At 40.4% G+C, this 15,065-nt stretch overlaps 1 protein-coding gene across 1 annotated transcript; it reads left to right on the top strand.

The window, feature by feature from the left end:
- Positions 1–10,966: 10,966 nt before the first annotated feature.
- LOC311034463 (uncharacterized protein) lies at positions 10,967–12,534 on the top strand (the record flags this gene model as incomplete). Its single annotated transcript, XM_084042345.1, has 3 exons — positions 10,967–11,397; positions 11,849–12,277; positions 12,389–12,534. 3 exons carry the CDS (start codon positions 10,967–10,969, stop codon positions 12,486–12,488), a joined length of 960 nt encoding a protein of 319 aa, XP_083898471.1. The 3' UTR covers positions 12,489–12,534.
- Between the last annotated feature and the right edge of the window lie 2,531 nt (positions 12,535–15,065).

Genomic DNA, 15,065 nt, shown 5'->3' with positions numbered 1-15,065 from the left:
TCACTTGGTTGAGGTGCTGGGTTGGAAAGTAACACGAAGAAAAAGAATAAACCCGCACACTCATCTGCTCCAATGTAAATGTATTGTTAACGTTTCGAGACAAGGCTCTTCAACGGGTCGGGTTTGACCCGATGAAGAGCCTTGGCGTTGTCAATAAATTTACATTAGAGCAGAGCAGATGAGTGTGCGGGTTTGTTCTTTTTCTTTTTCTTCATATCAAACAAAAGAACAAAAGCGCACACCAGCAGTAAGGAGGTGCTGACCACTGGAATAGTAAACTAATAAAGGGAAAGGAGAGGTCGCACAGACTCGCAGCCACGATGCAATCAACTTTTTTATTTATAAGTTACCAACGTTTCGACAAATTATGTCTTCATCAGGGTATGAGAGGCATGTAAGAGCAGCTTGCTTATGTAGACTGTGGGACAAAAGGGGAGTCCTTAGGGAGTGTCCTCAAATTGACTCACGCCCAAATTGGGTGATTGATTCCCATTAGCAAGCTTGCAGGGTGCAACAAAGATGCATACATACATAACATTTGTAACAATTAATATATAGTTACAACAATACATTCAGTTAAGTATTGAAAAAAATAATAAAAAAGTGGACATATGAATACAGCAACAATACATCCATGACAATCGTAGAACCCAGATCACAGAACCACAGGAGAGGAGATGATCAAGTGTGGCAGAGACTAGTGTGTCAGGACTCCTGTGTGAGAGACCTCATACACATTGAGAGTGGATGCATATTGTTAATTAAAAACAAAATGGAGAATCCTAGGACCATGCTTCTTTACATCATTTGGCATCTAGGAAATAGTGTCATATATAGAAAAAACTTTGAAGGCACTGAAATTTCTTAGACTATTTTACAAATGTTTTTTTAAATATACCTTTCTTCATATACCTTGCGAGTTACCTTAACTTTGGTTTTATTGAAGGACAGGAGGATGGGACTCGGCCAGAATGGCTCATTTTGTGACAAGAAAGTATTCAATGACAGCATGAAGTTCAGTAAAATGAGAAGACACAAGGAAACTATTGGTAGAGAGAATGTAATTTTCAAGAGGAAAAAGCAGTTGACACCCTCAGTAAGATCCACAGACAGACATCAGAAAAAGCATTTGAGAGAGCAGACAGTGATTTGCACAGAGACACAGAGGCTTAATTCCAGTGTTCCCTATTGACCACTTGAACTCAGCATCCCTCTTCTGGGGGGTACATTTAGTGAATATAGTCAATCTACAAGCTCACAACACATTGCAGCATGACGCGTTGTGAGATCGGCAAAGAGTAGTGCAACAAATGTGTTAAATGTGTTATGCTTATGTTAGCAGTCATGGTTGTCACTGCTCTGTAGTATTGCTTGTATATGGGTGTCTGTCATTTGTAGCAGAAGATATTATATCACAGACCAGGCAAACATTAAAGGTACATGTCAACTGACTAAACTAAACAAAAAAAGATAAAAAGTAATAAGTAAATAGGTCTGTATTGCACATCCCCCATATGCCCATTGCTTGTATATGGGCTTGCTGTTATCCTTTGTCTTTCCTTGTCATTTCACCTCAAATGTGATGTATTTCCATTTTCCAAACAGTGCTCATGCTGGTTTCTGGCCTTTCTGGACAAAAGTCAAGCCAAATAGTTGTCCAACCATGCTCAGGTTTGCTGGTCTGAATGTGAACCCCAACCAATCATATCAGGGGAGAGGTGCAGTGCAGCAGGAATGACCCTGGCAGCATATCTTGGTCCAGGTGTGTAACCTGTTTAGTACTTGGGTACTACTACTTTTAAACCAGACATCATTATTGTCTCCGCCAGGCCGAAAGGCATGGCGAGAGAGTATGTTTTACACCCTGTCTGTCCGTCCGTCCGTCCGTCCGTCCGTGTGTCCATCTGTCTGTGACCAGCTAATCTCCGGCACCGTTGGCCCGGTCGCTGCGAAACTGTGCACACACACTCCCTGGATGCCAATTCAGAACCTCTGGCCCAATTTTTTTACATGGCCCTGTTATAGCGCCATCAGGAGGCCGATTTGTGCAAAACTCATTTTTTTTTATATTACTCCTACAGATTTTATCCAAACATCACAAAATTTTCACTATTCTAAAATGTTTTTCAAAATAGTTAAAAAAAATACCTGAAACGTTAAGGCATAAGGGGCAAGGCGGCGCGCAAGACAGGGCCACAATGTCCATGCAGAATGGGCAACTGCAGAGTGATGGCTGAAATCTCAACTAGCAACATTACAGTCTGTTTTCATTAAGCTGGTTGTTAAAGTTAAGAAGGACACTTCACCTCCTATCGCGTGTGTCAAGAGGTCACAGCTTTGTCCCACTAGCAACAGCGATGGTGAAAAAGGGAACTTGGAAAGACGCTTTCTGACAAAGCACAAATCATCTGACAAGGCGTTTCTAGACAAAAGTGAACTGAGAAAAATAAAAAAGGAACTGAAATGTCAATCATAAGTATCTATGTACAGTACATGAAACAGCAAGTGCTGTCATCAGCATTTTTCCCCACAATTTTTGTACAAATTGTCTGCTAGTTTCTTAAGTACTGTATGGGTTAATAGTGTTTGTGAAGTCACTTGAGTTCTGGGGAGAGTGGACAGTGAGGGTATAAAGAATTTGGCTTTTCAAACAAAGATAAACATAAGTATTAGGTATGTCTGATATAACGTATATCATGACTGAAAACATATGTGGTGTGATGACGATATACTAATTAATTCTCAAAGAGGAAATTTACATTACCACCAGCAGATAATCATCCAAATAGAGATATTAGAATGACAGAGAAAACATTGTTTTTTATAAAATACATCATCATCATACTTTTGGTCTTGGTGGCGAAAAAAAATATCTTGGTTGTCACTGCCAGGCCTTTGGCCTGATGGAGAAAATAATAAGGAACCAAGTTATTCAATATAATCACCGACATGATAATAGAGAGGAACATTTTAACCTTCAAGTTTCTACACTTACAGCATTGAGCCAGTATATACAGTTCAAGTTCTCTATACTGGACGTAGTCCAACATGTTATTTGTCAATAAGGCTACAGAAATATCTAATTTAATAGGAAAACTGTGTTTTCCGGGAATAGACCTATTACACAAGGACTTGAGGTACTTTTCACTTACCAAGAAGTTACTGTTTTTTTTCCTTTTTTTTTCTCTCTTTTCCCCCCAACCCCCCGTTGGGGGGTTCACATAAGGTAATTTGATGGTAGCATAAATTCAGCAGGGACCTGACATTCTTGGGAGGCCAGCTGGCTGAACTAACTTGGGGTTGGGGGGGGTGGGGGGGGGGGGGGGGGCTCACCTCTGTGAGCTCTCAACCACCTGCACTCTCACTAATTCTATGAATGGCACTTGTCTGAGAAATGCAAAAGTGCTAAGAAAGTAAGGCTATACCTTGAGAGTTACCTTAACTGGTTTTATTGAAGGACAGGATGGGACTCGGCCAGAATGGCTCATTTTGTGGCAAGAAAGTATTCAATGACAGCCTGAAGTTCAGTAAAATGAGAAGACACCAGGAAACTTACATATTGGTAGAGAGAATACATTTTTCAAGAGGAAAAAGCATTTGCCACTGGCAAGACGTTTCCAGCCAACAGTGAACAGAGAAAAATACCAAAGTAACTGAAATGTATGTAAACCATATGTATTCACAGTAGGTTCAGTACATGAAACTGAAAGTGCTGTCATCAGCATTTTAGAAGTCACACACTTTCTTTTTGATCTTGCTTTTATTGATAATACACTTACTTATTATTGACTTATTCTATGTTCACATTACTCTTCTAATTAGAAGCATATAATAAGACTTCAAAATTGTGAGGGTCTCACCTGTAAGTAGATGAACACATTGCAGAACCCTGACCACGAGTTATTTTCCAGCTAGGGACCCTGTATCCCAAAAGCTAAATCTGGTGTGTCCCTGGAATCCAAACGCAGAAACATACATAATGAATTACAAACACTGAGGACAATGTACACACACCTAACAACACAGTGGCTTCCATTTTACTAACTTTGCCGGCCGGCTTTGGAAATGACTGTGTGGAAGTGTTGGTTCATGGACAGTGTTCTTAACATCCCAATGCATTTTAATGTTTGAAGTTTTTGAATCATTAATAGTGGTGCTAATCATGGGTGTGGTCACCTCAACTGTTTCTCCTCTGCAGTGCTGGCAGAGGGTGTCAAGTACTGTAGAGGAGGGGTGGGTGGTCTGTCTGTATTCAAGAGCAATAATTGAATGGTCTTTTGAATTTTGAATATAGTGATTGGTGAGAAATGTAACTTCTATTATGTTGTACAACCTCGACTGTTCATGAACCTGGTGGTGCTGCTCTTGATACTCATCTCTATAGTCAGACTTGTCATTGTTTTAACACTTATTTAAAAAAAAATTAAAACATGTTTATTTAACTTGATTAATTTAATTTGTGTGTGTGTGTGTGTGTGTGTGTGTGTGTGTGTGTGTGTGTGTGTGTGTGTGTGTGTGTGTGTGTGTGTGTGTGTGTGTGTGTGTGTGTGTGTGTGTGTGTGTGTGTGTGTGTGTTCCAGAGGAGGAGCGTGAGCAGGTGGAGAGGCTTCGCTGGCCATCCAGGGGCGGTAGCCCCCCTTACCCGGTCGCTGTAGGGGGTTAACAGTTTGTGACTTGGGTGGTGCTTGTCTGCTTGGCGCAGGGAGCTCGCCTCCCATTCTGCACTCTGCCGGTCGCTCCACTCGCTGTAGGTTTATCTTTTCTTGGGCAGTACAGTTTTCATACCAGGCCGTAACATAGCCCGATAGAACGCCTTCAACTAAGCTGTTGTAGTACAGCCTGAGTCCTACTCCGAACTTCTTCAGGCGGCAGCAGAGCCAGTACAGTAGCTGTTGAGTCTTTTTCCTCACGTGTGTGGTGTGTGTGTCTCATTTGAGCTCCTCCTCGATGTGTACTCCGAGGAACTTGAACTCTCTGACCCTTTTCACTGCAGCGCCATCGATGAGGATGGGCGCATGATCTCTCCGCGGCCTCCTGAAGTCCACGATCAGCTCCTTGGTCTTGTCGATGTTACAGGCGAGGTTGTTCTCATCTCTATAGTCAGACTCGTCATTGTTGACAATTCGACCTATCACTGTCGTGTCGGCTCCAGTGTTGAGGGTCAGGGGGTCAGATGTGATGCTGCCCATTTCTCACCACGTGATGTCGGTTTGACAGGAAGTCTTGTATCCAGTCGCACATGCTTGGTTGTACTCCTAGGTCTCGGAGCTTTTGATTTTACGATCAGCTGGCAGCCGTCCGGATTCATCATGACATACACATGTGATCCACACATTTCAGGGACTTAGACACCATTTCATGAATTGCACTTCAGTTTTGCTTAGAGAAAATACACCCTCCTTTAGTCACTTTATTTACACGTTATTTACGACCAGCTCAGTGAATTGAGCCCAATGTATCAGGCTGTTATAAAAGGAGCAGCATACTGTATAGTAATAGGTATGTACATGATAGTGTACGTGATGTATAAGAGGATGTTATGGTTATAAATTCAGTTATTATGGTTATAAACAGGGTCGGGAGTGAGTGACACTGACTTAATATTAGCCTAACAATTAATGGGCCATTTCAAGTGAGTACTTTTATTTATAAAGAAAACAAAATATTGCACTCAATAGAAATGTACCAGGTACCATGGGAGATATTTCTCACAATTTTCTCTAAAAGGGACCTTGGAAAGATTCTTTCTGACCAACAGACGTTTCCAGCCAACAGGGAAGTGAGAAAAAGCAGAAAGGGACAGAAATCTATCTCACACACACACACACACACACACACACACACACACACACACACACACACACACACACACACACACGAGCGGCACCCCCAGGGTCCTAGCGCCCTTCGTATACAGCACACAAACACATAGGCAGGCAGACAGATGCACTGCCTGGCGCACGCACAGAAAACTTTTTTTTTTCTCCATCGTTCGGCTGTGTGCGTATACCTAAAAGTAGCGAGTAATTTTCAGCCTTTTTAGAAATGTACAAAAGTAAAATATTTGTCTTGGAAATGTACTCAAGTAAGAATAATAATAAGTATCAAATAAACCTAATACTCAAGTAAAGTACAGATCCTCAGAATATGTACTTGTACAGTACTCAAGTAAATGTACACCGTTACTGTCCACCTCTGCACATTCTAACCTTCTGTAAGACAACAGTAGCAGCAACCAGTGGTGATATGGCAAAAAAGGGGGGTATTTAGTATCAGATGTTTATGGTTTACATCAATACACTTATCATCTGCAGTAGATAGATATTGTTTTTCTTTTCTTATGTTTTTGTTTTCTATTCATTGCATTGCACTGTAGCTATCTATATGTAAATATGCCATGTTCATATTGCCACAGTACCATTCAAATGGCACCTTAAACCACCTCAAAAGTGTGCCAATGCACATACTGCATTTTATGTATTTATTTTATTGCTGCTATTTTTCATTATTTATTTGTTACTGTTTATTAATCTTGTGTACTAAGATGTAACAATGTTATAGTAACAAACGTTTCTTATAGGCTACCTTGCACTACTAGAACAAAGGAACTTAAGCAGGAATTGCTGGAATGATTTAGACATTCAGGTGACAAATAAATGCATGACCAGGACATTCAGCCTTTTGAGTCAACTGAAAAGGCTGCCCCAAAAGTACAATTTACAATTTAATTACTGCCTGCCATAGAGAACAATACACTTCTAACGCCAGAGCTATTCATAGCAGACTATAGTCGTTGTCACTCAATTGTTATGTAAGCGTTGACTCAGGTAGTAGATGTCTTTGGGTCTCTTCAAGCAGTATTGCACACAGATGCAAATCACCTGCACAAGTAGTTTGTAGATGTAGAGCAGCCATTATTTTTATAAAATCTTGAATTATTGTTCTAGCAGCTTATCAAATATATGGTTGTCATCAGAACAAGTTAACTTCAATGGTGTGTAAACAATGTATGCTGAATGATGAGTTGCACCATTATGATGGGCTGACATTACGTCATCAACAGGCCTCACTGCCTCAGGCAATCCAGGAACCCACTGTCCATATTTTCTACTTTACTTGAGTATCTCCTGATACTTTATACTCCACTACAATTATTTAACAGCTACGAGTTACTTTACAGATTTAGATGATCAATATGAAGCATAAGATCATTCTTTTGAAATGACAATGGCATGCTGAAACAGATGGTTTCTCTTGGATGCCAGGGGAGGATTAAAAATTGTTTACCCATCACATCTATGCAGTAATCACCTTGCTTGCTAAGCCTACTCAACACTATAAGCAATATTTCCTGAGATAGGGTTTAGTTTTATATTCATTAAAGTCATCATTATTTGGTCAAGGAAATGTAAATGACAGCTTACTGAATGAAAGGCATTAACACACCAAATTAAAGTTGGAACCGTTGCAACATGCATTCTGGTGGATATCAGTGAGAACATGATGTTCGCCACCTAGGATCCTTTCCTGCATTCCCCTGTATAGCAGTGTGGCTTTATCTGACATAATATCTACCAAATTTATATAGCTGTGGTGGTCAAGCAATGTGGGGTCTTCCCACTGGGTCTCTGAGCCTTGAAGCATTGGTTGAAATTAGGCTACTCTGGTGCCTCCATTAGTAGGCCTATGATTTTGCACAACCACAATAGGCCTATGTGATGAGAAGCCACATCAATGTCTCCAGTCATTTTACTTTGTTGAACAAATTAGGTCATATTAAGACAAGTGCACGAGTCAACAATGACACATTGTCCTGCATGGTCCAGAAAACAGTGAGTCATTGTGGAAAATTATTTTGTTGTGCTTTTTGGTTGTTGTTTTTGTTTACATGATTATATAAGTTTGCTGAACCTTCTAAGAATACCAAAACGCTCGCCCCCAAAACACCCGCCCTGGGGCAAATCTGTCGGTATTCACCTAGTATTCCTAAACGTAACCTCAGTAAACTATGCCTAAACCTAACCTTATAACTAAACGTAACCTCAGTAAAACTATGCCTAACCCTAAACTACTACGGACCGGGAGTCCCACCCATGTTACTTCATGTTACATGATACTTCACACAGAGATGTTGGATCGGTGATGAATGAGAGAAAGGAAAAAGTTAAAGGACGACTTCACCACGTTTCAACATATCTTCATATAGTAGGTCCTCACTAATGCTCATGATAAAATGGTTAAAAAAAAATCTAATCAGTCTGTGTCTCAGAGCAGGGCTGTATAGACAGTTCAGAAACCCGTCTACCAGTGACATCATCGATGGGGAATCCAAGCTAATAGAAACTGCAGGCTTTGTTTTCCTGGAAAGTTGCAATGCCTTAATAAAAATCTGAATAAAAAAATTGTAATCTTTTTTGGGGAAAAAAATCCTGCCTAACGATGATGTCACAGAGTGTACAAATGGACCCTAACGGTCCATTTGGTTCCATTTGTACACTCCCAGAGTTACAGACCCACAAGGGTCCATTTTCCTAACTATCCATCATTTAGCTGGGGACCCCCTGGAACTCCCTCAAGGACACCTGGGGGTCCCCGGACCCCACTTTGAGAACCAACGCTCCAGAGTTGTAGCTGCCACAGGTTCAACAAATGTCCACGCATCATACATACAGATGTCTTTTCTGGGTTTTTATTTCCACAACTCTCCAAACTCCTCCAACAGTAAACACCATAAGACACCGTGAAAACTATAAAAGAAATAAAACATACATTTGTTCAGTTATTGATTCCATAGTCATTGTGAAGCAGAGTCCTCTTGATTATTAAGTCCACACAGGTGCATCTAATAATTGCCATGTTACAAAGAAGTCTCTCAAACGAAGTTTTTACAGTTGTACATAATAAATACAACAAAAATAAACACATGAATCAATTAAAGGCACAGAATGAAATAACATTTACCGTGTGCGCCTCTTGAACCTTGTGCAGAACTGTAGCAATATTATCACTCTCTCTGGAGTTTCTCATAGACGTGACTTCTCTGTGTCAACTCTGCTTGCTTCTGATTTGATTGACAAGCTTCACTCTCACCACGTGACCCTGCCCACTTTAACATAAACCCTCCAAGCAATGGGCACAGCGTTTTTACCTTAAATCTTGTACTATATAAACCTTTTTAATATATTTATTGTAACTTTTAGTACTTTTTATTCATAATGAAATGAATCTTTTAACCCAGTGTACATGAACTTTATATAAACAAGACATATTTATAATTATAACTGAAACCACTGTCTCTCCTTCTGGGACAGTTACAAGAGTACCTAAGTGACTAAAAGGCTAGTCACACTGTTTACATTTGCAGTGTGGACATACTGGTGTGTCTTTAGGTTACCTAAAACATTGAAAGTCTTGTACCCCCTTTGGGGGTGGAGACTGGAGAGGAGACGCACATCAAGACAACATTTACATGTGCATTTTGGTTGGCTAATGTTGCCTATTGTCCTCTGGTTTCGGCTACCGATCACCGCACATAAAAACCGTGCGCGTGTGTGTGTTCAGTTGTTATGTTTACTTTCTTCTTGGCTATCAGAATGAAAGTACGACCATGGACGTTACTAGATCTTAATCCCTTCACTGGAAGTTTCTCTAGTAGGCTACTAGTTAGTGTGTATCGATTCTCACAGCGCCAGTGCTCTTTCAACAACAGTATTTAATTAAGCCAAAATGGGATGGAATTGTTGCATGAAAAACTGTTCCACGGCGTCTCACCATCGACGAGGTGAGAATAGAGGGGCTAAAAAAGTCAACGGACTGACATTTCACCGCATTCCCACATGGAAGCAGTGTGAGTCGAGCCTGGTCTCTGAAGTAACGAAGAGACGGCGTGTGGCATGGCTGTCTGCTGTACGTCGAGCCGACTACACGTTTAACAACGTTCCTGAACATGCAAGAGTGTGTTCCCGTCATTTTCATTCTGGTGAGTTTTATGTTATGTTTATGTCTGTGTGCCTCTCTCTCTGAAAAAAAAATCTTCGTCCCTGGGTGGGCTTGAACCACCAACCTTTCGGTTAACAGCCGAACGCGCTAACCAATTGCGCCACAGAGACTGTGCGATGACATGTGAATATATGTTTCTCGTCTATGTTGCAATCCAGTCTATGTTCTCTGTGTGTGTGTGTGTGTGTGTGTGTGTGTGTGTGTGTCTGTCTGTCTGTCTGTCTGTCTGTCTGTCTGTCTGTCTGTCTGTCTGTCTGTCTGTGTCTCTCTCTCTCTCTCTCTCTCTCTCTCACAAGCACAGACTCAATCACGTCTCTTTCTCCCTCTCCATGTCTTTCAGTAAGACTGGGATGGAAAGTAACTAAGTACATGTACTCAAGTACCGTACTTAGGTAGGCCTACAAATTTGAGATTGTTTGTGTCTTTCTTGATGCAATGCATTGTGAGCTTATACATCTGCTATTTTCAAAAGATTCAAAAGATCCAGACGTTTACTTGTAACATAGTATTTCTACATTGTAGTAGTATTGATACTTTTACTTAAGTAACAAAATGTGAATACTTTTTCCACCACACACACTCAATCACTCATTCTCTGTCTTTCTGTAAGGCTGGGATGTAAAGTTGTGCATGTGATAATATACAGTAGGTATTATTATTGACTTTTTAGCCAGCTTGACAATGTCTGACAGCACTATTTCTGTTGCGTGTTCCCCCAGGTCAACCAGCATATGAAATGAAAGAATGCAATCCAGACTGGGCACCGTCCTTACACCTGGGCCATAGTGACATCAAGCCTTCAGGGACTGACCGTTTTGCCAGACAGTCAAAGAGAGAACACCAAAAGAGAAACAGCACACCTCCAGCAGTGGAGGAGACTTCACAGTCAGGGGCAGCACCCATGCCACTAGATGAAGATGGAGAACAAGCGGAAGGTGAAACTGAGGTTTGCGAGCCTGTTGCCCAGATGCAGGATGCGTCACATCCTCTATTGATTAACTTGCACGTCTTGGATGAGTCTGATTTGGCGTTTTCTGACGAGGAGGAAAACGAAGAAGACGAAATATCAGTGGACATCGATCACCTGGCAGAAATGGAAAAGATAAGAAACTTTGATTGCAAATGTGAACAGAGACGAAAGGAGAATTCAGAACGGCAGCCTGTGTCTTGCAGTCAGAAACTGTCTCCAGACTTGATCTATGAGACCCGAATGGACACGGCGTCGTTGTCAAAAGACCACAGAGACATGCTTCTGCTAGGAATTATAAAGACGTGTATGAATGATTCAGAAATGACCCAGTCCTCTAAGAAAGTGTCCAGGAAGAGAGAGTTTCACAAATCAAAGTACATGGTTCACACCGTGGTGGTCTGTCGAGCTACGTTTTGCTTCGTCTATGGGTGAGTGTCATCTATATATGATAACCAATGTCTTGTGTGTTTATAATAACATGTTCATTCTATCATCGCAAACGATCATGTGATGTGCTATATCCTGCCGTATGCGAGCATTGTTACATTGTGCAAAATTATTTGTTCATAGAAAAAAAGATAATCACAATAAGGCATTAAGGCAATCTGTGCGTCTGCTTAATGTTCTTAATTGTGTTTTACGTTGTGCTAACACTAGGGTTACCAGTAATAACTAGATATAGCAGATACGGAAACAACACAAAACCGGATACAGAAGGCAGGCTCTAGACCGAATTTGAGCACTTCAGTGAATATAGACCAGCCGTTCCACCATAATTATGTAATGTGAAGCCTACAGACTACTGTACATCCCTGTGTGTACAGTATATTGCTGTGTTTGCTGTTAGTGACTCTGAAAGTGTTTGTCTTTTTTCTTCAGCATCAGCAAAACAATTCTCCAAGCCCTTGTCCAGTCCTACAAGGAGAATGGGGGAGCACTACGCCAGAAGAAGAAAGGTCCAGCAGTTGATAATATAGCAGCGGACACCAATCGCCTGGCAGAAATGGAAAAGATACGAAAATTCGATTGCAAATGCCAACAGAGACGAAAGGAGAATTCAGAACGGCAGCCCGTGTCTTGCAGTAAAAAATTGTCTCCCGAATTGATCTACGAGACCAGAATGGACAAGGCGTCGTTGCCAAAAGACCACAGAGACATGCTTCTTCTAGGAATTCTAAAGACGTGTATAAATGATTCAGAAATGACTCAGTCCTCCAAGAAAGTGGCTTCGAAGCGAAAGTTTTGCAGATCAACATACATGGTTCACACCATTGTCATCTGCCGAGCTACATTTCAGTTCGTCTATGGGTGAGTTTCAGCTACAGTCAGACAGTTATATTTCGTTGTTTCAGTTGTTTTGCTCATGCAAGCATTGTCTGTTAGTCTGAAACCGAGTGTGTTTGTGTCGTTTTTGATCAGGATCAGCAAGAGTCTAACCCAGGCCCTTCTCACATCCTACAAGGAGAATGGTGGAGTGCCACGCAGGAGGAAGACAGTTCCACGGATGGATTTGTCTTAAGTGGTCCCCACCTGGACTGGACATGGCCATTTAGGAATGTACTGTATTTCAGTTAGACACTTCAGCTCAGGATTAACCATTGTGTACTACAGATTTATTAAGCATGACACAGAATCTGAGATCACTAACCCCCCCAGCAGAGCATAAGATACAGAGTTAATGCATTAACATTGAACCCTTCAAGGGCATAAATGAATATACAGATTAACATACAATCCACAGAAACATAGATTCCACGGAAACAGAATCACTGTCCGAATATAGTTATCATGCTTACATATTTACTTACAGTACTTGTAGCATGTTGTGGAGTTTTATTTTTTTAAATACTGTTTTAAAACTTACTGTTTTTATGTAATCACTCACTATGCTCTTGTTTTTTGAGTTGGCCAAGATGTGAATGGGGATGTGCATTGTTATCAATTATATGAAAATAAATTTGAACTTCTCTTATTCTTTTTAATTGTTCTATATCAATTACTCACCCCATTAAACCTTGAATTCATAGAGATTTCTTTTTAGTTTTTGTCACATTCCTGATCCAATATTCCTTAATTTAATGCTTTTCTTAATTTATCTTAACAAGAGCAAAACTATATTTAAAACGATTACTTATAAGCAGGACAGAAGTCATCCCTGGATTAGACTCTGAGAGTTTTGGAGTTTATACATTATTTTGATATAGTTTTGCCATGGCTTCCCCTAAGACATCAAGGTTCTAGGTTACTTTATTCCTCCCTAGGGACACTGGTTTATGTCACATAATAATATGTCAATTTGATTCAATTAAATTCAAATGGGCTTTATTGGCATGGGAAACATACATTTACAAGTGTGAAGTAAAACTAAGAAATGTATGTATGATTAAAAATAACAGAGGGTGTAGAGCAATGTAAAGATAACAATAACATTTAAAACTAGACCAGAAACAAACATTGTGCATTTGTTGTTAAATCATTATATCTAGGCTACTAAGGAAGGATAGCTTGGTGGAAAACTTAAAAGTAGCAATTCTTCACATGTATTTAAAGGCAGTTGCTGTGTTTGTATGTACACTCTATCTACCAATATCAACACAGGGCAGATAGTGCAGGAACACACATATGATCAATATTTAAAGTGGTTTTAATGAATGGACACCCTTCCCCTGTCACTACACCACAAATATTGCTGCTGTGTTTGCACAACTGCCTGTTTCTAGATTTCAGGTCGAACAACATTTGAATATAAGCATATTTTCTACAAATATATGAAAGGTTACATTCTGTACTTTAATAATCTGTAAAAAGATGAAAAATGACCAGGGTCTAGATGAGGATCAAAGCAGTGGATTCACTGAGACCACCATCATGTATGCACCTAATGCAGGTTGCCACTACCCTACCTATCCACAGAGTGGCGCCAAAGGCTTAAACATTAACTGTGGACCACTGACGTCTGTCTGTCTGTCTGTCTGTCTGTCTGTCTGTCTGTCTGTCTGTCTGTCCCTCCCTAGCCCCTACACATCCATCACATTGATTATCAAAAGGTTTATTACACTTTATGGGAGTTATTTCATTTTATGCTCCTATCAGGTTCTTGGTTTATATCCTTGAAAAGGGACTGTAGCTACTTTTGTTTTTGACTTATGGAACAAAATATCACTGAGAGGCAAAGGCTATCAGAGCAATAACAACTGCCCTACCAACACAATGTCAAGTTGGCAGTAGGTCACTAGAATGTTTTGAACCGACAACAATGTTTTTGAACTGATTGAACTGTCTTGAGTTGCACAAATCTGGGGTTGAAGCCTTTGGGATTGAATTCCTCAAATCAGAAAATCCTACCACCAGCTGTTGACAACAGGATTGTTCAGTGGTTCTTTTTTTATTCACTATATTAGAACTTTGTGTATTGTACATTTCCTAATACAGAGGCAAATTATATACACTCAAATATACATTTTAACCACTGTACCTTAGGGGCTTATAGGAGAAGGTCTACATCTACAAGCATTGGGTGGCAATGCAAGTGCAACGCATGTTGAGCTTGCAGATCAGCTATTTATATATTTAATACAGGTGTGCGTTGAGATTTTGACTTGTCTATTTGTATGCTTGGGCACAAAACGTTTGAAAACCACTGGCATCAAGAATGTAAATAAGGAGCACTTTCCCTTAAACAACTAACCACATCCTAGTCTTTTTATTTTTACCAGGAACAAATGACTCAGATTTAGCTCTTCCTTGGACCTACCTGTAGATTATACCAGGGACAAGTGACACCACTTTTTTTCTTTGCTCTTCCTCATGGACCTACGTGCGTATTCTACCAGTGTCAGTCAGTCTACTGTAATGTAGATTATGCGGTCGACACGCGCTGACATTTTGCACCTTAACTAGCGTCCATGGGTGTATCATGCACAGTGTACATCTGCTGCTATGCTCACGCACCTTTATATCTTATCTCAGGTACCATGTGTAAATAAGTAGATAATCCCATGACCCCTTGACTCTTCTTCTTCCCTTTCTTTTTTTCTATGGAACTACGATACGTTGGGAACTATGCACAAAGGTGAATTTCACTCGCATTTTTACT

This window comes from Gymnoscopelus microlampas (assembly GCF_963454915.1).
Source record: "Gymnoscopelus microlampas genome assembly, chromosome: 19".
Taxonomy (NCBI): Eukaryota; Metazoa; Chordata; class Actinopteri; order Myctophiformes; family Myctophidae; genus Gymnoscopelus; species Gymnoscopelus microlampas.
The sequence above is the reverse complement of the archived record's forward strand: the minus strand, read 5'-3'. Positions and strand labels throughout refer to the sequence as shown.